Source organism: Leptodactylus fuscus, chromosome 2 (assembly GCF_031893055.1).
Source record: "Leptodactylus fuscus isolate aLepFus1 chromosome 2, aLepFus1.hap2, whole genome shotgun sequence".
NCBI classification, from domain to species: domain Eukaryota; kingdom Metazoa; phylum Chordata; class Amphibia; order Anura; family Leptodactylidae; genus Leptodactylus; species Leptodactylus fuscus.
Window position 1 is genome coordinate 156,443,727 of NC_134266.1, and position 23,580 is coordinate 156,467,306.

At 40.4% G+C, this 23,580-nt stretch overlaps 1 protein-coding gene across 1 annotated transcript in view; it reads left to right on the forward strand.

Annotated features, from left to right (window-relative positions):
* P2RX1 (purinergic receptor P2X 1) overlaps positions 1-21,584 on the forward strand; it is a 42,009-nt gene extending 20,425 nt beyond the window's left edge. Inside the window, exons 5-14 of the mRNA XM_075264905.1 lie at positions 5,402-5,437; positions 10,593-10,689; positions 13,000-13,080; positions 14,231-14,372; positions 15,988-16,115; positions 17,680-17,770; positions 18,482-18,547; positions 19,044-19,136; positions 20,128-20,255; positions 21,337-21,584. Of these exons, the coding sequence (XP_075121006.1) occupies positions 5,402-5,437; positions 10,593-10,689; positions 13,000-13,080; positions 14,231-14,372; positions 15,988-16,115; positions 17,680-17,770; positions 18,482-18,547; positions 19,044-19,136; positions 20,128-20,226 (833 nt within the window). The 3' untranslated portion in view covers positions 20,227-20,255; positions 21,337-21,584. The remainder of the gene's footprint in view (positions 1-5,401; positions 5,438-10,592; positions 10,690-12,999; positions 13,081-14,230; positions 14,373-15,987; positions 16,116-17,679; positions 17,771-18,481; positions 18,548-19,043; positions 19,137-20,127; positions 20,256-21,336) is intronic.
* Positions 21,585-23,580: the final 1,996 nt, after the last annotated feature.

Consider the following 23,580-nt stretch of genomic DNA (forward strand, 5'->3'; position numbering starts at 1 on the left):
ATTATACTCAGGGGGTCTGAAAAGACACCCAAGTATAATAATAGTGTTTGTGGGGTGCACAACGTCACTTACCGATCCTGGTTCCTGCCAGGATCTGTAAGTAAATAGGGCCAGTTACCGCCTTGAGTAACTCCAGTCGGTAACGGCCTATTAAGAAAAAAAAATGCAGCGGTGGCGGCTGTCACCGGGCCCCTCATGTCTCAGACCCTGTGGCATCCGCTACTCCTGCTAACCTGGTAGTTACGCCCCTGGTGCATAGGGCTTTACCTGGCAAATATCTCCACAAAAAATTCTATGCATCTGTGTATTGAGACCTGGTGTAGTTGATGACCTCTGCTGTAGAACACAGAGCTGGAATTATGAGCCTTGTGCCATTTTACGTGGTTTTCTTCCCCCATAAAAGATGATAGGTAGTTGCTTTATTGTTCTGTAGTTTCCATTGACTTGGGAAGCAGTTATTGTTTAGTGAAAAAGTTGCAGTTTCGTACATGCCCATGGCTCCAATATTTTAGCAACTTCTGCAGCATATTTTATACATTTAGTATATAAAAAAAAGTTTCTAATGGGATTTTACTGTCTTAATTTGGGATCTAATGATGGACTATTATTGCATGGTTTCCTTACAAATGGATTGGGAGCACTTAATGTGAATTTATATAATATCTCCTTTACTTACTGAGGAGTCAGCTGGAACTGCTTAGGGACGTGTTTCTTGCCAGTTCTCAGAGTTATAAGAGTCTACCAGAATTGAATGATGTCTGAAGAGAATTATATTTAACTCTGTTCCAAAATGAAATACATTCTGTATTATTTATTAAACATGATTATATACCTGGCTTGTTCTATAAAATACTTTGGCTTGGTTTTACTGAAAAATTCAACCCCATAATAATCTTGTTCATACTTGTAGTTATGTCATGTACAAGGCATATATAATATCAATGAACCTTTCATTTCCTTCTCACGGTACCTTGTACACTGTGACTTTATGGACACGAGCCAGAATGTGTTGTATGCTATTTCTTGAATGTTTGTTTTAATAACTGATCCAAGTAGGCAGAAGTTGTGTTGGTTGAGGGTGATGTTACAGACTGGATGAAAGTTCGGAAACTTAATGTCAGGCTACAAGACTTTTTATGAGATATTTTCCATTAACACTTTGACAACAGAGAGACACCTTGGCAAACAAGGCAACAAGCAGAAAAAATGTACCTTCCCTTCCTCCTGGAGAACAGAAAACATGTCTGGTAATGAAGCACATAATGCTGCAGATCTAATGGCCCCTTTTCATTACCCTTATCTTGGCCATTAAATCTTGAATAGGCTTTCATAAGAACACTTGCTCCAGATCATTGACCTGTGCTGACAGTCCAGCAAACACTTCTTTGTCAGCTGATTTAATCTTTAAAGGGAAAATGTCAACAGGAACTGACCTACTCTTTAGAATAAAAATGTGATTTAGGTTGTGGCCCCACGTTGCGGAAACACAGCTTTTTTTGTTGCAGATTTTGTAGCAGTTTTTTGAGCCAAAGCAAGAATTGGACTGAGCAGAAGATAGAAGTATAAGAACTTCCTATATATTCCCCATTCCTTTTGTGGACATTCTTGGCTTTGGCTCAAAAAACCACAGCAAAATCTGCAATGAAAAAAAGCTGTTTTTTGTTTGTTTGTTTTTTTAATACCGATAACATGGAATTCTCGTAGAAACTGACTATAAGGAAATTGCTAGAACAGCAATTCCCCAGCAGCTGCTGGTGAACCCTGGGGGAGGGGCACAATAGACAGGGAGTCCTAAGCTGAAACCACCCGTTGTCTCTCCCTGCTTGCCGGTCCTATCCTAAGCAATAGGCGACAATGGTCGACAAAGCCCTTCCTATGTATGCACAGAATGCAGACAAGGCAAACAACAACAAAGGGAGGTCAGCTAGCCAAGGGTCCAGTAACAATTGAGTAATGCAGTACAGAATCATAATACAAGAGAAAAGTCAAAAGGGAAGCCAAGGGTCAGAGGTCAGTAATACAATAATAGAAGAAAGAGGAGTTTAGCAGGGGCAAAGGACAGAATCACAATAGCCATCTATATGGGCTTATGACCTGTATATAGGAAGCCCAAGACCCACCCTAGGCTTAATTGAAAGACAGCTCAGACTAGAATTAACCATTTGATGAACAGAGGGAAACAAGGTGCAGGAGATGGGTGGAAAGTCAATTACAGAGATAGAGCAGTATTCACACAGTGCAACGAAAAACTCTAAGCAAAGAATCAAACTGAACTCGCCTCCTGCGTGCGAGTGTAGGGTGGCAGACCCAAACAGGCAGAGATGTTACACTGTCTAAACATTATTTAAAAATATATTTAACATATAACTTGGAAAAAAAAAAGAGGTAATTTTTTGGTCATACATTCCCTATGGTCACCTGACAGAAACACAGAAACTTACTTCATCAAACATCACTTCTATGGTAGATACAGAAACAGCGTAGCTCAGACCTAAGTTTTTATGGAAAGTCCAACAATTGCTGACAGGCTTTACAGGGGTGTGACTGGGCCCCATAGCAAACTTTTGACTTGGTCCCCCATCTCTCCACCACATAGGGCACCTTTCCTGTCCTCCACACCGTATAACACCCCATTTACACACACTATAATGTCCCATAGTTGCCTCCAGATAGTATAATATTCCATAGTGTCCATTGCACACAGTATAATGTCCCATAGCGGCTCCTCCAAACAATATAATTTCATATAGCGGACCCTCTATACAGTATAATATTTCATTGTGGCCCCTGCGGTGTTCGTTGCAATATTTTGGGAGTTGTAATACATAAAAAGCAGTGTTACGCACCACTCCTGCGCTTTGGTGCAACTCCCTGCTGTTTTTGTCCCTCTTTAATGACATTACAGATGTAGGTTATGGCAGAGAGATGAGTAACATTGATCTTTATGTTCGCTAACCTGCCCTGGATATCCGATCATTATACTCGAAGGTCCGAAGAGACCTCAGAGTATAATAATAGCAGTATTTGTTGTGGTTTGCCCAACAAATACTCTTGCTGCAGGCCCACGGCCTTACTTACTGATCCTTGCTGCTGCTCAAGGCCGCCTCCACTTCCATTTCTTCCCTCCAGATGGGCCCAGCGAAGTGATATGGGATGCATGGGGCATCCTGGAGGGCAGAAGGGGAAGCAGAGATGGCTGTGAGCAGGAACAGGGATCGGTAAGTAAATTTGGCATGTTACTTGCTGGGAATATTCCAGTTGTCATACCTGGTAACAGTGTGAGGAGAGATGCAGGTTTATAGGAGGACACTATAAAATTGCAAAGCAAAACATTGTTATTTAGTTAAATATATGTATAAGTAACTTATGTTTATGCACTGTAGGAGATCACATGGTGGCACAGATACAGTGTTTGGTATTTTGGTATTTTTGCCTTAAAGGGTTTGTCCAGGTAAAAATGGACAACCCCTTTAACGTTTGAATCAGCTGGGGAAGTGAGAAAAACTTTAAAAAATCATACTCATCTGTCTTTGATGCTCTGGTGTCCTCTGGCGCATTCTGGTTCTTCTGCTGAGGCCAATCAGTGGCCTCAGCAGGCCTCATAAAGAGACTTGTGATGTCACAGGTAATGACATCGCATGCCTTTCATTGATTGGTCTCAGAGGTTTCAGTGGGACTCTGGAAGAGATCTGTTACTCAGAGGAAACTAAATGTGTCGGGTAGACACCTGAGTATCAGGGACAGGTAAGTATGAATTCTTATTATTTTTTTCACTGCCCCTGGCTGATTTAAAGTTAAAGGGGTTGTTCATTTTTGCCTGGACAACCTCTTTAAGCTGTTAATTCCTATAAAGTATACTATGGGTTTGTATATTGCCATTGAGTTTGTCTGGGTTTACTTATGATGTCCAGTTTGCTCCAGCAGAGCAAATAAAATTTGAATTGGTAAGTACTTGTAGAGCTGGGGCTTATTGAAAGGGGTTTTTTGGGACTCAGAAAATAGAACTAAAGTCAGGAAATACTTTTAATATCAATGAGTAACTGAGAACCTTTATGTGTGTTTAGACCATTTTTACCATTCCTCATTTTCAGGCTTATGCAATACCTCCTGGATTTTAGTTCCTAGATGTGGGGGTGTCAGTTATTAGAAAACCATGTGTTTTTAAAAAATGCATGTGGTTTTTGAAATTCATGCTTTTTAAAAAGCATTGTTCAGAAACGTGTGCAGTTTTCCGTGCATGATGATAATGATAAAGCATTTACAATTTTGCCCATATTGCTTGTCTCCTTCACTCTCCCTATGCACCTACCATGCTGCCAGCCCATCAGTATCCATAAAAACCTCTGACTACTATATATACTGTATATATACAATTATATATATATATATATATATATATATATATCAGAAAACTACTTAAATTTGCCCTATCATGTCCTTGGGCATGTACAGTTTTATATAAAGCCGACAGTGGACTGAACTGTCGGCTTTCCCATTATATGCCCCAAAGGAAGAGATAAAGGTGCATTGTCCGATAGCTCTTAACTGTCAGAAGGGCGTTTTTGCCGGTCTAGCTGGGAAAGCCCCTCCTGACAGTCTGTCCGTATCTCTGTACTGTCAGAAGGGGCATTTCTTACCACCCAGTCATGACGCTGAGCGGTGAGGAACGCCCTCCCCCAGTACTAGTCTATGGTTGAGTACTGTCAGTACAGTTTTTTTTTGTTTGTTTTTTTTTTACACAATTCACTCCCTAGTACACCCTTAATTTTGAAGAAAGATCAGATATTTAGCCTCTTTATACAATACAAAAATGTTTAATTCGCTTCAGGAAGCAAAGTTTTTCACAAAAACAACTGAAAAACAAGACAATGACACAAGAAATACATTATAAATTAAGCTGGTAGCACAATTTGCATAGAAATTCCGCAATGGAATATAAATTGTTACCTGTACCATAGCTAAAATGTAATTGGGTCTTCCAACTGGGTAATAAACCTATAATAATAGTGTTTACATATACTGTATACAATATATATATATATATATATATATATATATATATATATATATATGACATTGTTGCTGCTTTTTAGAAAACACACTACATACATTCATATTAATTGTATTAATTTTGCCATTTATTCCCTTTGTAACTTTTCTTATCCCTAATGTCATCAATCATTATGCTCCATCCGTAGCTAAAATTGTTTAACATAGGATTCTTACAAAATACGATATGCATGCAAATATATATTTATTAACACAATACATGCAACACTTAATTTGTGTTATTTAATATAACATTACAATTTTCAAATCGCAGAAGTAAGTTAAATTAAAACATGTTTTATTAATGTGATAAATGTTTTTGCTTTTTCTTTTTGCAAACTTCACTAATAAGAAGGAGAGAGCAGTGATCCAACACTAAGTACTTCAGGTAACCTCAAACCATCCATATATAATTTGGTGGTGGTATTTTTATTCTAGTACCAAATCAAATGCATATATTATTAGATATACACATTAATGCAGAGATATTCAGGTTCCTTAATCTACCTGGAACATAGTGTATTGCCTATGAATAAATATAAAGTATACAGTATACTGTGATTTTAAAGAGGTATGCCATAGAAATTATTTATCTTCTATACATGGGATAGTGGTTAAATTGCTGATTGGTAGCGGTCTGACTGCTGAGACCCCACTGATCCTGGGAAGGGGGTCTTACTCCCAGTGAGAATGTAGCCATAGTACGGCACTCAACTACGGTATCTTAGGTGCCACCATTATAATGAATGGGACGGGCTCATACTTACATTTACTGCTACATACTCAATGGGAGTAAAACACGACTCATTCTCAGGATTGGTGGGAATGTCATTGGTCGATTGGTCAGCACCCCCAAACATTGGCCATTTTTAAATAATTTTCATGTCATAACCCATTTAAACTGATCTTCTTTTCAAAATGCCACTTAGATATTTTAGATGGACAAAGAGAATATCAGGACTCTATATACAAAAATAACACATCAAAACTACTCTGCTTTCAGTTTCTGAAAGGAGAAGATATTTTCATTCGGCCATATTGGTGTGTTTCCCTAATTGGGTGGGGGGGGGGGAATATGAGCAGCTCATAAAAATCAATTGACACAACATTGGTGCAGTTTCCAATAAGACTCCTCCCTTTATTAAGCATTTGTCAACTATATATAGAGCCCATACCTACAAATATATATTCCTGTATAATAAGGTTATATACGTTAAGCTATATGATAATATAGCTTGGATAATGCACTTATACATGTCAAACCTATACACATGAAACAGTGGATAGGAGACAAAATGGAGTTGTGTCTACCACATTGTAGAGGAGTAATAACACTACGAAATCCAAACCATCAATCACATTGCCTGGGCAAATTCTCCTGTGCTGCGTGATAATTCACCAGAGTTTTTGGTGGTCTCTAACATTTATGGACACCAGCTGAGATACAAGATGGCAGAACCTAGACTTCATCTATAGCAATCTCCTTTCCTGGTTACTAACAGTGTTTGCCAACACATAGTTATGCCCAGGATTTACATTAGAGACAAACTATGCAACAACTGGACAGTTGAGTACCACAAAACATGAAGCATGTATCACAAATTCAATAGATGACTGGACCAGAATAATGACAGTAGTTAGAAAATGGAACAAACAGATACTGAAGATGATATGGTGAACAGATGGTTAAAAAGACAATTGATAGCAACGGTTTAACCAATGGTTAAACAGACAACTGACACCAACTCTAACTTTCCCTAAATTTTTCCCTTGATCTATCTCTATATGCTGTCTGTAACACCAGACACCACTCACCTGCCAGATCCATATTCGATTTTTGAGAGAAAACATTTATTTCCAGAAGACAGTCCATCACATTTGCAGGACAGAAGAAAGCTGTTTTTCAGTTTGCTCAAATAGCAAATAGATCTACTTATAACTTTTGTGAAGATCCTGGGAACAGACGAAATGTCAAAAGGAATCTGACTAGAAGAATAGGTGAAAAGGAATACGATAATAGGCATTTTTTAAGTCGAGAGTGCACAAGAGCATCCTGGCCTATTGAAGGAATACTTGATTTGACTCCATTTTGAATTTCTTGCAAACAATTCACTTGTTTAGAAATTTCAGGTTTATTATCAGACAATAAGTACCATTGTCTAGAACTCATTTGTTCTGGGTTATCTCCCGCCCCTGTTGACAAAAGGCAGTTTATTCCCCCCCCCACACACACCTGCCCTGGCATCATGGTTTACTGATGGGTTTGTTGGAATTAGGGTTAAGTAGATATCCTCTGCCCCCACCACCTTTTAGGTAACTCCAAGGGCCAGACTTGCCTTTATCACAATTTGTGTCCTTTTTATATCTCTGATTATGAGAGGGATAGTGTTTCTTAGGGCTCATTCCCATCTGCGCCCAGGGTCTCCGTTATGCAGGTTTCCATTTCCTGCTCGAAACTGGGCAGGAGACGAAAACCTGCAGGCATTTTTCAAACCCATTCATTTGAATGGGTTTGAAAAGTGTCCGGCCATGAGCACCGGAGAGCATTTTGTGCTCTCCATGGCTAAACCGTTTTTTTTTTTTAACCAGACACAAAGTCAGACATGCAGGACTTTGTGTCTGGTTTAAAAAAAATGGTTACACTGCGGAGAGCACAAAACGCTCACTGGTGCTCACAGCCAGACACGGTCTGCCAGGTTTCCGTCTTCTGTCAGCAGAAGACGGAAACCTGAGAACGGAGACCGAGATGCAGGTGTGAACCCAGCGTTAGTTGAATTTAGCTTTAGGAAACACTTTATTCTTGTCAGCTGTTTTCTCTATCAGGTTGTCCAAATTAGAGCCGAACACAAACTCTCCATTAAAGGAAGCAACATCTTTATCAGAATCAGATGAAATCGGCAAAGGATTTTTTTTTTTTTTGTAAGGAGACTCCGTTGATTCTATTGATTTAGCTTTAAAGGAGGAAATAGAAGACTAGACCTCTTTAATTTTGGAACAACTGTCCCCTAAAAAGGATGGGTTTTCTTCAGCAATAATGTTTGTACCGTATTTTCCGGACTAATAAAATCCTACCATTTCCTCAGAAATCGTAAGTGCGCCTTATAGTCCAGTGTGCCTTATATATGGATTGAAGCGGCGGCACGCAAGGAGTTAAGCGGCGGCCGCCGGCAAAGTCTGCCTGCCGCTTCCATACATTGCAATGGGAGCGCGCTATTCAAATAGAATTCGTTCATCTCTAACTTCAATTGTAACTTCTTACAATTGAAGTTAGAGATGCGCGAATACTATTTGAATAGCGCGCTCCCATTGCAATGCATGGAAGCGACAGGCAGACTTTGCCGGCGGCGGTCGCTTAAAGGGATTCTACCATTAAAAGAAGTTCTTTCCTCTTGACCACGTCGGAATAGCCTTAAAAAAGGCTATTCGTCTCCTACCTTTTGCCATAGCCTTTTGCCTTCTTCCTGAGCTGCGTCCTCCCCTTCTGTGTTGTTTTCTTTGGGCCTCATGGATGACGCATGCGCAGTCGGCTCTGGCGGCGAGAGTCTGCGAATCCGATTCAAACAGCCGCTCACTGTTCGAGTGTCGAACGAGTTTCGAACCCCATTATAGTCTATGGGGAACATATACTCGTTAAGGGGGAAACCCAAATCCGTCTCAGGAGGGTCACCCCAGGAAATGATACCAACACCCTGAAATGACACTGGGACAGCAGGGGAAGCAAATAAAGTCACTTTATTTCATGGAAATCCCTGTCAGCTTGCGATTTTCGCAAGCTAACTTTTTCCCATAGGAATGCATTGGACAGCGCTGATTGGTCGAATTCCGTACTCTGGCCAATCAGCGCTGGCTCTGCTGGAGGAGACGGAGTCTAAGATCGCTTCACACCAGTCTCCATTCAGGTCCAACCTTAGACTCCGCCTCCTCCGGCAGAGCCAGCGCTGATTGGCCGAAGGCTGGCCAATGCATTCCTATGGGTATGCAGAGACTCAGCAGTGTTGAGCCAGTTCTGCTCAACTACACCGTGTGCTAGTCAGCCCATCAGATCCCTTGTGCACACTCGGCTCTGCTACATCAGAGCCGAGGGTGCACTGGAACCCTTGTGCACACTCAGCTCACGCTAATAGAATGCATTGGCCAGCGCTGATTAGCCAATGCATTCTATTAGCCTGATGAAGCAGAACTGAATGTGTGTGCTTAGCTCAACTACTCCACCGGCGTAGTTGAGCTAAGCACACACATCCAGCTCTACTTCATCATGCTAATAGAATGCATTGGCCAGCGCTGATTGGCCAGAGTACGGAATTCGACCAATCAGCGCTGGCTCTGCTGGAGGAGGCGGAGTCTAAGGTCGGACCAGAATGGAGACTGGTGTGGAGCGATCTTAGACTCCGCCTCCTCCAGCAGAGCCAGCGCTGATTGGTCGAATTCCGTACTCTGGCCAATCAGCGCTGGTCAGTGACATACAAGTTGCTGATCACATTTTAGTTGTTTCAATAAAGTTTGAATAAATAAAGTTTATGTACATGTGTACACAAAAAAATGTGCTAAAGCTTCTATCACAGGGTTCCCGAACATGCCAAATGCAAAAAAACACTACAGGAAAAACTGTTGGCGACAATGCAGTGTTTCCCCTGCGGTTTACATCACGTGGGGTCCCAGCCTCAATGTATGTTATTGTCCATTTTCATATCATCCTTTTTTTTCTTGTTTATTTTTTTGTTTTGCTTTCTTAGCATATGCAGAAAAACAAGGGACAGTAATAACGAACAGTATAATAGACAACCGTCTGTTACTATCTGTCATACGTCCGTTAATCATAGACATTAATGTTAAGAAACAACGGACACTTGACATCTGTAATAAGTCTGTTATTTTCAATGGACCCAGAAGTCCTGCACCCTGCGTTATTATGTCCACCAAAATAACAGAAACTACTGAAAATGGACACTAATGGACAACAGATCACATCCTATTGAAATCAATGGGATTTTTAATGGATTTTAGCCAGATCTGCTAGTGCCCATTTAACATTTTCTGATGGATGCTCGCAACGGACAGTAACAACAGTAGTGTGAACACCCCCTGATTGTGTGCAGTATCCACCCCTGGGGCCAATGATCCACTGCCATGACAGCCAGGAGCCTATTGATGGCTCACAGGCTTGTCTGTCATGTATTTCTATTAGAGGCTGTTGTGTGGTTACTCCTTTTTGGTTGTACAATGGAAGTCATTGCCAAAATCGCCACATAGTTCTACACTAAAAAGGAAGTTGCACTATTTGTCACAAAATTAGTTGGAAGAAACTAATAATATATTTCTATATATTTATTATTGGAGGCATCTGCCTCATTATCTAATAAATATTTTTTTTGTTTTTATTTCATAATTTTTAATAAGTTTTAATTTTCTGGCACTGATGTATTAGTATGGTAACTTCAACTGAAAACTAGTGGTCTCAGACAGATTTTCATCAGTACTGTGTATTTGTCTAATCTGAAAAATATTCTCTTGATAATTAATTATATTCATTATATTTATTTCAGGCATCCTTACTGGAAATTGCACACATATCACCAATGAAACCAAGACCTGTGAAGTTTATGCCTGGTGTCCTTTGGAAAATGATTATGTTATTCCTAAGTATGTTCATACAGGAAATCTGAGATCTTATTCACATGTCCACATTTCATAAGCCTGTAAGCCTTCTGCATTTTTCATGGACGGCATAGGTATCCATTCACTTCAATCCACTAATAGAAATATCTTGTTTTTGGGGGTTTCTTTTTACTGACGTAGGTCCATGAAAAAAAAATACACTTTTTTCTTTTTAACTGATGCTAACGAATCACAAATGCATTACACCAATTAAAGTCTATGGGCCTGTGAATAAAAAGGGACAACCATGTGTCCTTTATTTTTTACAACCCAGAGACATAGAAATGCATAGGAACTGAAAAATAAAAGGATCCAGACAATAAAAGTATCAACTATGAATAGCACACCATCTGCAAATAATTATCACAAACCTCACACGGCTGAGATTCGGACATCTGAATAAGGTCTTATCCTCCACAATATACTTTTTTTTTTTTTTTTTTATTGTAATGTAGAACCTTGAAAAGGTACTATGCTGGTGCTGAACTGCGCTGCTGCTGGCCCGATAACGGAATGGTACTTTTCCGTTATCGGGCCAGCATCGTAGTTCAGCACCAGCATCGGGACAGCAGTCCAGCATCGGGAATTACATCCGAGGACTGCTGGCCCGATGCTGGCCCGATGCTTGTGCCCTGTCTCTAGTACCCAGTACAGCAATGCCCCCATCCTCCCAGTGCTACCCCCCAGCTCTCCTCACATCTTCTCCGTACCCTCCCCGCCACACGACTAGGCCTCACCTCGGCGCTCTCAATCTGTCCATTCACGTTCAGGAGGAAGATGCTCGCACTGGAAGCCATGGCCAGTACCGAGACCGGAGACCAGAAGGAAACACACTGGGGCTCAATACAGGCCCTGAAAGGGATGCACTGACCATAGTAACGGGGCGCTACGGCGAGCCGGAGGGACAAACTTCTTGCACCGTCCGGCGACTAACTAGTAGTGTTGGTCAGTATTTATGGTGAGGCCTAGTCGTGTAGCGGGAGGGTATAGGGCAGATGTAAGGAGAGCTGGGCACAAGCATCAGGCCAGCAGTCCTCGGCTGTAATTCACGATGCTGAACTGCTGACTGCTATCCCGATGCTGGTGCTGAACTGCGATGCTGGCCCGATAACGGAAAAGTACCGAAAATTCTTACAAAAGTTCATGTTTTCAGTTCAACTGTTTTTGTTTTTTAATTTAATATATTAAAGGAACAGTCCCACAAAAATGTAATATGGTTATCATCAGTCTATAATTATAGACATATTTTGTATTTACACTTATTTAAAAAAATGCTTACAGTATATACCTATATATTCCAGGATTAATGTTAGAATATAACACCTGCTGTTCCTAGGAGAAGCCTTTACTGTGTCCGCTTCATTAAATGTACCAACGTGTATTTGCCTGCTTAGTCTTGCTTCTCTCTCAGCTCAAGTATGCAGAGGGATTCCTTATGATGGTGATAGTAATCTGACTGCCTCTGAAGCTGCAGCGTCTTCTCAGCTTGCAAAAGGAGTAGCCTAGTAACTAAGAGAATGAGATAGCATTGCTGCATTTACACTTGTACAAATAGAGACGACCCTACAGTTTCAGAGGGAGCCAGCTCAACACAACAGAGATCTCATTGCAGACTTGGTGGAGCACAGAGAGAAGCAAGACTGAGCATATCTCTTACCTTGAGGCTAAAGCCCCACGTTGCAGAAACACACTGCAGATTTTGCTGTGGATTTATGAGACAAAGCCAGGAGCAGATTAAGAAGAAGGTAGACATATAAGAGCTTTCAATATGTTTGCCATTTCTTTTGTAGCCATTCTTGGCTTTGGCTCAAAAAAAATGCAACAAAATCTACAATAAAAAGAGCTGATTTTTTTGCAACGTGGGACCTTGGCCTTACTGTGGTGGACAAAGTATACACTACTTGTAGAAACAGCAGGTGGAATATTGTGGAATATTTTTGAAGATGTAAGCAATTTTTAAATAAATGTAAATAAAAAATATAGTTATAACTGTTGGCTGAATTTAACTATAAGCAATATTCTTCATAGAACAATCCCTCTAAACTCAGATGACATTTTATGAGACTTTACACATTTATTTTAGGTTTACTGTATTGTTCATCACTATTACCATTATTATTTGCCTTTTGTTGAGGGTTGTTAGAAAATTGAAATTTATATTTCTGAAATCCAGTAATATTTTTGCCATATGTAATTTATCTCTGTTAGTAATGTCAATGTAATGTGTTATCCAGGTGATTAATGCTACTGCCCCAAGCTCTTACTAACTTGTACTTTTCTTGTTTCATTTTACAGCCCTCCATTACTATTGCAGGCAGAAAACTTCACTTTATTTATAAAAAACAGTATTAGTTTTCCTAGGCATAAAGTTAATAGGTAGGTATGAAAACACACTAAGATCTGTGCTACTTGATTTATTTTGGTAGTTGTACATGAAATGTTATTGTTTGCTTCCAATTAATTGATGTATTCTTTATTTGTTTGCCAATTTTTTTTTTTCGAAGATTTTATTTTTTTCCCTTAAGGCCGGGGCCCCACGGGATGTAAACACTGCGATTTGCCCGCAGCGGAGACGCAGCGGGAAAAATCGCGGCGTTGTACAGTGCATCCCCACTTTGCGGAAAAGACGTTGCAGCTTTGCAAATCGCAGCATGTCAATTATATCTACGGAAACGCCGCTGGCTTTCCCGTAGATATAATGTTAAGAGAAAGTCAGCAGAGGAAAACTCTGTGAACTTTCTCTTAAAAGTGCTGCGGAAAGAACCGCAATGCATTCACGCCGCGGTTCTTTCCGCAGCGCTTTAGCGCTGCGATTACAGCACGTGGGGCCTTAGCCTAAAGAAGTCTTTTCACCATTCCAACTAGTCCAGCTCTTTATATCAATTACTAGATGCCGCTCCACTGATTCTGGCACAGTTGGAATTTCTTCTAGCCTCCACTAAACAATTATGCTGTTAGTTTTGGTGTCTGATGTTATTATATAGGCTCTGTACTATCAAGAGTGTCAGACAGGAGCAGCCCACGGGTGTGACTTTGAGTTCTGACACTGGCTGCCTCTGATTGGTGTTCTGAATTGGATCCCCCCCCCCCCTCCTGCCTAACACTGCCCTTTTGACATTACAGAGCTTAAATAGCACAACAAGAACCAAAACTACCTGTACTTGTCGCTCTGGAATGGTGGGAACTAGAGAAAAAAATCCAACTGTGCTAGAATCAGTGGAGCAACAAGTATTAGCAGATGCTAAAAACTTAAATTAGTGAAGTTAGTGAAAGGTTCTCTTTAAATACACTTTTGGCAACTTTTTTCATATTGGTTAGGAATCAAATCACATCCAGCAAAGAAAAGATCAATTAAAAAAAAAAAGAATACAACAAAAGATGTGAACCTGCCCTAAGTTTGAGGCGACCAGACAGGCACAAATTTTACCGTACAGTCTTGCTTTCTTGAAGTGGCTACTTTGTGTTTTTAGTCAAATGATGTTTGTCATGTGAACTGATGTTGCTATAATGTATTTGTTTTCTTCAGACAGAATTTAGTGGAATCGGTAACCAGCAGTTACCTCAAAAGCTGCACTTACAATAAAGATACAGACAAACTGTGTCCTGTGTTTCGACTGGGATATATTGTGGAGCAGACAGGACAGAAATTTATTGACCTAGCACGAAAGGTAATGTTATTGTAGATCTAGTTATTTGTTCTGGTGTGCCACTGTGCACCATTGAAAAACTGCAGCTTTATTTATTCGATTATAAACCCAAAGGTTTAGCTATTTTTCACACAGGCAACTCTTTAGCAAAAGAAATACAGACTTTAAAAATGACATCCTTGAATATTTGTATGCTTGCATGTGAATATTGTTAATATAGTAATGTACAATGCTATTTAACTCATTTAATGAATATATTAAAGGGCTTGTACCACAATCAATATTTACCTCCTATCCACTATATAAATGTCTGATCACTGGAGACTCCATTGCTAGCTCCTAGCATCCTGTTCCTCTTCACTACACAACCGCAGTGAGAAGCCTTTGAATGAAGCGGTGGTTGAGCCATTCAATGTCTATGTTCACAGCCAAGTGAAACACTAGGTTGAAGCACTAGGAAAAAATATACATCACAAATTTGATAGCGCTGTCCCAAAATAGGCAAAGTATACATGCCATATAATAAGTTAGTCAAAGAGACCCTGTCAGTGGCCAACATCAGTGGGAATAGATTTCTCACATGTATCACATCATTGTGGTTTAATCAGGGTCTGTTTGCACAGGAGACAATTCACTGCTAGAGGATTATGTTCAGTTAACAATAAGTTAAAGGCAATTTATGCCTAAAATGACATATTAGTTAAATTAAGTTTTAGTTGTACGCAAAAAAATTTGAGTGGTGTTTATCCACCTAAATAGTCACACTGCCACTAGAACAGTCACAATAAGCTGATCCTGTTCTCTGTAGTTCATATGTCACCTATGCTGTGTATACAGGCACATTATCAGCAGAGGGTTGGCAAATGGATGATCAATAATTTGGGAATTTGTCTGTTGTGTCAGCACCCAGGGAAGATTTTGTAAATAAAACGTGAATATTTACAAGATTAAAAAGATATGAAACACATTATTAATGAAACGAAGATTAAATACACATTTCCTCTAATGTTTATGACTAGAGATGAGTGAACAGTAAAATGTTCGAGATTCGATATTCATTTCGAGTAGCCCCTCAATATTCGACTACTCGAATCGAATATCGAACCCTATTATAGTCTATGGGGAGGGAAAATGCTCGTTTCAGGGGTAGGCAAATTATACTTACCAAGTCCACGAGTGAGGGTCAGGCTGGATCCTCCGAGAGTCTTCTCTGTGCAGCGTCCACGCGGCATCTTCTGGCTCTGAATTCACTCTGCCAGGCATCGGGCCTGGGCAGAGCCGACTGCGCATGCCCGCACTACAGGCTTCAGAGTCGGAAGACGCCGCGGGGAAGCTGCACGGAGAAGACTTCTAAAGGTAGGAGAAGAACCAGCGTTGATTGGCCGACTGTATAGCATTCGGCCAATCAATGCTGATTATGCATCGAACTTTTCCATTCGAATAGCGAGTGGTACTCAATCAAGTACGAGTATTTCGAATACCGTAGTATTCGATTGAATACCTACTCGATCGAGTACTACTCGCTCATCTCTGTTTATGACCCTTTTTATTATCTTTCCGTAAAAAATATCTGGTATCTTCTGATTCTAAACTCCTTTTAAATATACTAAATAATTGTAACTATTTTATGTTACAGGGAGGAACAATTAGTATTATAATAGATTGGCACTGTGATCTTGATTGGCCATTGAAATACTGCAAACCCACATATCATTTCCATGCCCTACATGATGAGAACTCAGTCTCACAAGGCTTCAATTTCAGGTAGGTCATTTTTTTGTAAAATAAGAAACACTCTTTTTCCATCAGTTTCTCAAAAGAATAAGCAGGTTTTTGTAAAATATAAGAGTACAATATTTTATTACATTTTAATTTGCAATTATAGTTCTGTATTACCGTATTTTTCGGACTATAAGACGCACTGGACCATAAGACGCACTAAGGTTTTAGAGGAGGAAAATAGGGAAAAAAAAAATTTTAAGGAAAAAAAATTGGTGAAATATTTAATAACCTAATAATATAATATTTCACCAATGTAAATAGAACCGGGGGCTTTCGGACACAGGGATACCAAATGTGTATGTGTTTCACAGTAATGTTTTTGTTTTATATGTATTCTAGGGATATGGGGGTGATTTGAACATATCTATCTAATCTATCTATCTATCTATCTATCTATCTATCTATCTATCTATCTATCTTATTTCTACCCATGTAATATCTCTAATATGTCTCTCTGCACCCCATATACTTCCCTCCTCCACGTTACATGATGTAGGATAAGGTTTGCATGTTGCACAGGATGCTGGGACTTGTAGTACTTGGAGCAGCCCCCTCCATTGTTCCCACCCTATGCAGCCTATGTGCTGGGGTTACTCAGGGACAGTATATTGCATCTATCTATCTATCTATCTATCTATCTATCTATCTGTCTGTCTGTCTGTCTGTCTGTCTGTCTGTCTGTCTATCTAATCTCATCCATGGATGGAAAGAGACACCCTGCAGTGAAGCTATGCAAGAACAGAAAAAGGGGCGGGCCAGACGGGTGAAGGAGGTGTGGTTTTCTAAGCAAACTTGAAAACACACCTCTTTCACCCGTCTGGCTCGTCCCTCCTTCACTGCCTCTCAGATCTGGCTCCTTGCAATGATGCCACACAGGCAGGGAAGTAGGGGCGGGCCAGACGGGTGAAGGAGGCGTGGTTTCAAGCTTGCCGAGAAAACCACGCCTCCTCTTCCCGTTTGGCCCGCCCCTCCTTCCCTGTCTGTGTGGCTTCATTGCACGAGCCAGATCTGAGAGGCAGTGAAGGAGGGGCGGGCCAGACGGGAGAAGGAGGCGTGGTTTTCTCGGCAAGCTTGAAACCACGCTTCCTTCACCTGTCTGGCCCGCCCCTACTTCCCTGCCTCTCATATCTCGTTCCTGCAAACACGCGACACAGACAGGGAAGGAGGGGCAGAGCAGGCAGGCACCGTGCTGCTCTCCTTTTGATTCTCATAGACAGGACACAGACGCTGCACACGCTGCATTCGGACTATAAGACGCACACACATTTTCCTCCCATATTGGGAGGAAAAAAAGTGCGTCTTATAGTCCGAAAAATACGGTATTTTGAAAAATCTTTAATAAAACCCGTTTAAGCATAATTTGCAATTATATATTTTTAGCACTGAATGCACATTGCACTGCATTTTCATGGTGACTGATTCCTTTTTAGATATGTGGTAGTCACTGGGGTTGCTATCATAACATATTTACATTAACAAATTTGAAAACTATATAAATTCACGAAGAGATGTTGGAACATATTGCCTAAAATATTTTCATTTAAAGGCATGCAAGATACTACAAAGAGGATGGGAAAAATAAAAGGACATTATTCAAGGTTTTTGGCATTCGATTTGACATTCTTGTGAATGGACAGGTAATGTAAATGTTAATCTAAAGATTTGCTTTTTCATATTCTATATAGAAGGGTCTGTGAAAAGACTACCTATTTATAGTATAGTGGTTATCCAGTTTCTAATATCGATGACCTATTCTTGGGGTAGGTCATCAATATTACATCTGTGAGGGTTCGATCTGCTATATATATCTGGAGCCATGCTGCCTACTTGCCATACAATTTGCAGGTTTTTGTACTGCAGCGTTGCCCCGCAGATTTCAAAGGTGTTTTTCTTCAAATCTACAAAAGTGGCATACATAACAATGGTATGATGTTTATCACTGTAACACGCTCTCTAACATGGTGGTGGCAGTTGAATTTACTTGGAGGATGTGGTAGACTCCCTTTAAATTATATCACTTCCAGTCCTGAATAATAAGAAATCTCTAAAAAGACATGGCAATAATCTAAAAAATAGTTTTAAAAAAGTTATTTAGAATACAGCATTCAAAGAGGTGATATTTTGCCAGGACCTTCAAGGTCCAAAACACCACAGGTCACGAAAGGGTAAAATTGTTACCATGTTATATGTTGATACAGCAGAGGTAGGTGTATCAAATGTAATATAAAGAGTCTCAGTAGTCCTTAAAGTAGTCAGCATTATTTTCGTAAAGCCAATTTGTAGAAATCTACTGCTAGGGAAACAACGTAACACAGACGTGTACATGATGTCCAATGTTTATCTTACAGGGAGGAAAATTTGATATAATTCCAACAATGACGACAATAGGATCAGGAATTGGTATTTTTGGTGTGGTAAGTTTATAAATCTGTTTAACAGTGTGTCTTGTTAGCACTCTTTATCCTTATGTCTACATCATATGTTAACCTGCTCTATGATCTCAGCCTAAGGACTCATGTAGCGAGCCACAGGTAAAAAAAAACGCTTCGGAAAAGACCACGGCGGAAACGCATTGCATTTGTTGTTTACATAAGATTTCATCTTTGTATCTCAGCCTCAAACAAAGAACTCTATGGAGAAGGGGAGATAGGAGGCTGCTGCAGTCTGTGCACTAGTAGACTTTTATCTACAGCCTAGCAGTGTTAAAGAGGAGAGCATAGCACAGTATAGCTGTAGACATTATTTGAGTGTCTTTTCTACCAGCCTCTTCATCCTTCCTTGCCTCTTCATAGGCTATTATCTAGAAATTAATCCAGCCTCCAAAGTGGAAAAGTGGAGAAGAAAAAAATTATTTAGTAAGATTTATTAGATTCCTATGGTACTGTTTTAATCTGTATCAACTTTTTTCAGGCAACAGTTGTATGTGACTTAATGTTACTACATGTACTTCCTAAAAGAAATTACTACAAAGAGAAAAAATTCAAGCATGCCAAAACTGAAAAGGTATTTTATTTGTACATTTGCATAACTCTCTCTCAAGTTTTATTATGTAGACTAGCATATACCGTATATACTTGAATATAAGCCAACCTGAATATAAGCCGAGGCCCATAATTGAACCACAAAAAACTGTGAAAATGTATTGATTCGAGTATAAGCCGGGGGGGGGGGGGGGGGGGAATGTAGCATCTACTGGAAAATTTCAAAAATGAAAATAGATACCAATAAAATTACATTAACTGATCACTATCATTACGTTAAAAATGATTTAATAGGGCCGCAAATGCAGACACATATAGGACAAGTATAGGACACTTATAGGACCTTCTCCATAAGTTGCAGCTCTTCAATTCAGCCCGGACACACGACCGTACAGCGATGGCATTTATGTGTACGGGCCCATTGAAATGTAATAGTCCATAATTTTATCCACCATTGCAAATAAAAAGTCTGGTCATGTGTATTAAAGTTTAGTAACTCCATGTGCCTCATAGTACTCATAGGACACTCCCCCTTCACTTAATTTATGCAGGTCCTTGCAGTCCTGTGCTGAGTTGGACCCTGACTCGAGTATAAGCCGATGGGGGCTTTTTCAGCATAAAAACTGAACTGAAAAAAAAAATCCTCTTATACTCGAGTATATTCAATATTTCTCAGTATTCATTTGTAGAAAATATTCTTTTATTGCTCTTTTTATCAACAAATTGAAAATAGAGGCCATATGCAGATTGTAGAGCCTTTCTGGGCTTCCATAGCTGGAAAATCTTCAAGGGATTTACATAAAATCATCACTTGATAATTTTGCTGTGGTCTGAGGACAATCATGAAATTCACTCATCACCTAAGATCATTAGGCTGTTAATAAGACCATGCCTTGTACACCCCAAACTGACTTGAGTATATAACAGATGTAGTCTCATTGATCAAGACACTTGACACTATCCATTCCTTCTATGTTTCACAATATAGTTTGCTTTACTTCTGCTTATTTCAGAAAACATTAAGTGCAGAAGACAACTCGCCCTATGCTAATAATTTTCAACATGAGAATTCACAGAACTCTGAGGTTCCTGAAACAGCAGTTCCTAGTTAATCATACATGATGTTCTATAAAAGCACAAGGTATGTTACAGAAAATAATATGTGAATATAAAATTATTTTGAAAACTGTCCTTTGTATGTTGGACACAAACAGATCCTAATGGATTCTATTGACTATAGTGGGGTCCATCTTTCCGTTTTGCTGCCGGTCATTTTGCTAGACCAGGGGTGCCCAATACGTCGAACGCGATCTACCGGTCGATCGCAATGGACGTATGGGTCGATCGCGGGATGCAGCCAGGGATCCCCGGTGTCTGCTAGTTCACAGTGCAGGCTGAGAGTCGACTCTCAGCCTGCGCTGTAAACAAGCACTCCGGACACTTGCAGGCTGCTCTTAGGGATGGAGGGGGCCGGGGTGCTGCTTGTTCACAGTGCAGGCTGAGAGTCATCTACAGACACAGGCAGGCGGAGCTGCCGCAGCCCCAGCCTGCCAGTGTCCAGAGATAACTCTCAGCCTGCGCTGTGAACAAGCAGACACCGGGGATCCCTGGGCAGCCACAGAACGCCGCAGTCTCCTGCTCTCACGATCCGCCCGGCCCCACCCACAGGCTCGGTCCCACCCACAGACATGCCCCACCCCACCCCACCCACAGGCCTGCCCCAGCCCCGCCCACAAGAAGTGGGTAGTAGATCTTTCGACTTGGTAATGTTATGAAGTAGCTCACATGCTGACAAAGTGTGAGCACCCCTGTGCTAGACAAAAAAGTCACATTTTTTATTATTTATTAGTACTGGTAGTGGGCTCATAAACATAACAAACCATTACTCACCTGTACCTGTAATGGTGGCAGCTCTGTTAAACTACTGTATATACAGGTCCCCTGGTTCACATCACCATTGATGTCCTGTTTGTGTGAGGGAACCATTGCAGCCAATCACAGGCCTTAGAGACACGTGACAGCTATTATGTCCTGTTTGTGAAGAGGTGACCGCTGAGGTCTGTGATTGGCTACAGCGGACAACAGGCACAAACAGTATGGGGATCGGTATACAGACAAACTAGAAACTGCAGCCCCTAGAAGCCTAGGCAAGTAAATAAAATTGAACTCTTGAAATGACATAAAGGTAAAATAAAGTAATAGTTTGTATTGTATTTTCACAGAAATGCAGCAATGAAAGTCACTATTCATATACGTCACAGATTTGTGATTTGGACCTACAACCACTGCCTGCTACATCCTAAATATGGTTTACATATGGAGCTAATGATGTCCTAAAGGAATTACTATAAATACATTTGACTACCAAACGTCATATAACACAATGACTATATATTATATCTACAATGAATTAGAAGGGTATATAATTAAAGACAATTATTCCCTATATACAGAATAGGGAATAAGTGTCAAATCACTGGCATCTGACCACTGGGAGCCGATCGCGATCGTGAAATTTGACCAATCGGGATCCGATTTTTTCCGATCCCAATCGCTCAACCCTATTCAAGATCTAAAGATCACCAAGGTTCAAAACTGTAAAACAATGTGATCAAATATATTTGTCGCTTTGCCGGTATAGACGTCTACAGTAATTAGAAATAAATGACATTATAATTTAAAATCTTTATAACTTTTCAGATGGTAAATATTTTAGGCTTTTTTTTACATCACAACATAATTATATAACTTACACCTTATGGAGGTGCACAGTCATCCTTACTAATCCTTACTAATATTATAAAGTTTGTGGGTTTGGATGTTTGTTCCTCAATCACTCCCAAACGGCTGAATGGATTTTGGGGAAATTTCACACATACCTACATATTGCCCAGGAAGGAAACATAGGCTACTTCAGATGTTGCTCACCCGAAATCACCACCGCGCCCGGCAAAAGTTGTCCCTGGCTCTGCTGCAGGACCTGTCATAACGTCAGCGCAGGTCTTTGAACGGGGCTGCTATTGGTGTGTGGCGGTGTGTGGGCAGCACGCAGGCTTAACACAGCGGCCCCATATGTTGGCTGCGATGTGTGGACGGGCTGCGTGAGCAAGTAGACGCTGAAGAACATGGCGGCTGCCTGCATCTCCGGAGGGAGGGTCTGTTGCACTGCCGGGGGCCATTGTTACTTGCCGCGGACAGGGCCGGCTGCTGTGCGTGGGTGAGAGTGGGGCTGCGGGTGCGCCATGGCAGAGAAACAGCCTCAGCGCTAACATGCGTGCAGGGGGAAAGAGGACAGGTGCGTGGGGGAAGGGTGGGGCCGTGTGGGAGGTGAATCGCGCAGGGAGTGAGGGTGCAAAGTCGCAGGTAATGCTAGTAGTGCATAAAGCTGGATGTCTCACTTTGTAATTTATTGGTCCTGAGTCCTGACTTATTAACAGAAGAGGGAAACAGACATAATATGAGGCAATGAAACATTTATTAAATAATTCATAAAGGATGAACTGTTGTAAATGTAAGGACTATTTGTATCTTGGCTATATTATACTCATCATAGCACATATACATAACATCATAACACTTTGCCCACTATGCACTTGTGCTTTTATTTGGAAGTGATCAGACACGTTATATATACAGGTTAGCACTGCAGCCTTGGAGTTTGGGTTCAAATCCTACAACAGACAACATCTGCAAGGAGTTTGTATGTTCTCCCTGTGTTTTCGTGGGTTTCCTCTGGGTACTCTGGTTTCCTCCCACACTCCAAAGACATACTGATAGGGAATGTAGATTGTGAGCCCTATATGGGACAGTGACTGACAATGTCTGTAAAGCGCTGTGGAATACGATGTGCTATATAAGTAAGCTAAATACATAAATAATAATTTACTGCAAAATGAGCTGCCTGAAAAAGAAGAGTATGGCTAGAATATGTAAAAGTCCCAACAGCGCTATGTCTGCCAGCGACATGTCTTACATTAAAATACGTGTGCACCTTAAATGATCATTTGACATTGGTATATAGTAATGAAGCCCATTGATTTTAATTGGAATGCTTACGGCATAACCCAGAAAAACCTAAATCCCCCTCCCTACATCTGTTCACCTGTTTGTGGATCAAAATTACTATAGGAAATTACGATAGGAAATTTCTTAAACAGGTTGTAAATGTGAACTAAGCTAAGCAGCTCATAAGTATCTATGTAGGAAATAAACCATCCCAAAAATGTGATATTTATGACATTACAACAAATTGCTTCCACGTAACATTACACACTTTAGTGATGACTGGCATGATAGTGCCAATATGTATGTACACTGTATATAAATTCAGTTGCTATAATGTGCTTATTACATGGCAATCCTTACAGATCCAGAAGCTTATTACAGATAATATGTTTACAGTTTTATTATTAGTGAATGAAGGCACCACCATTGCTGGGCAATGTATTATTAAAGGCAATGTTAAA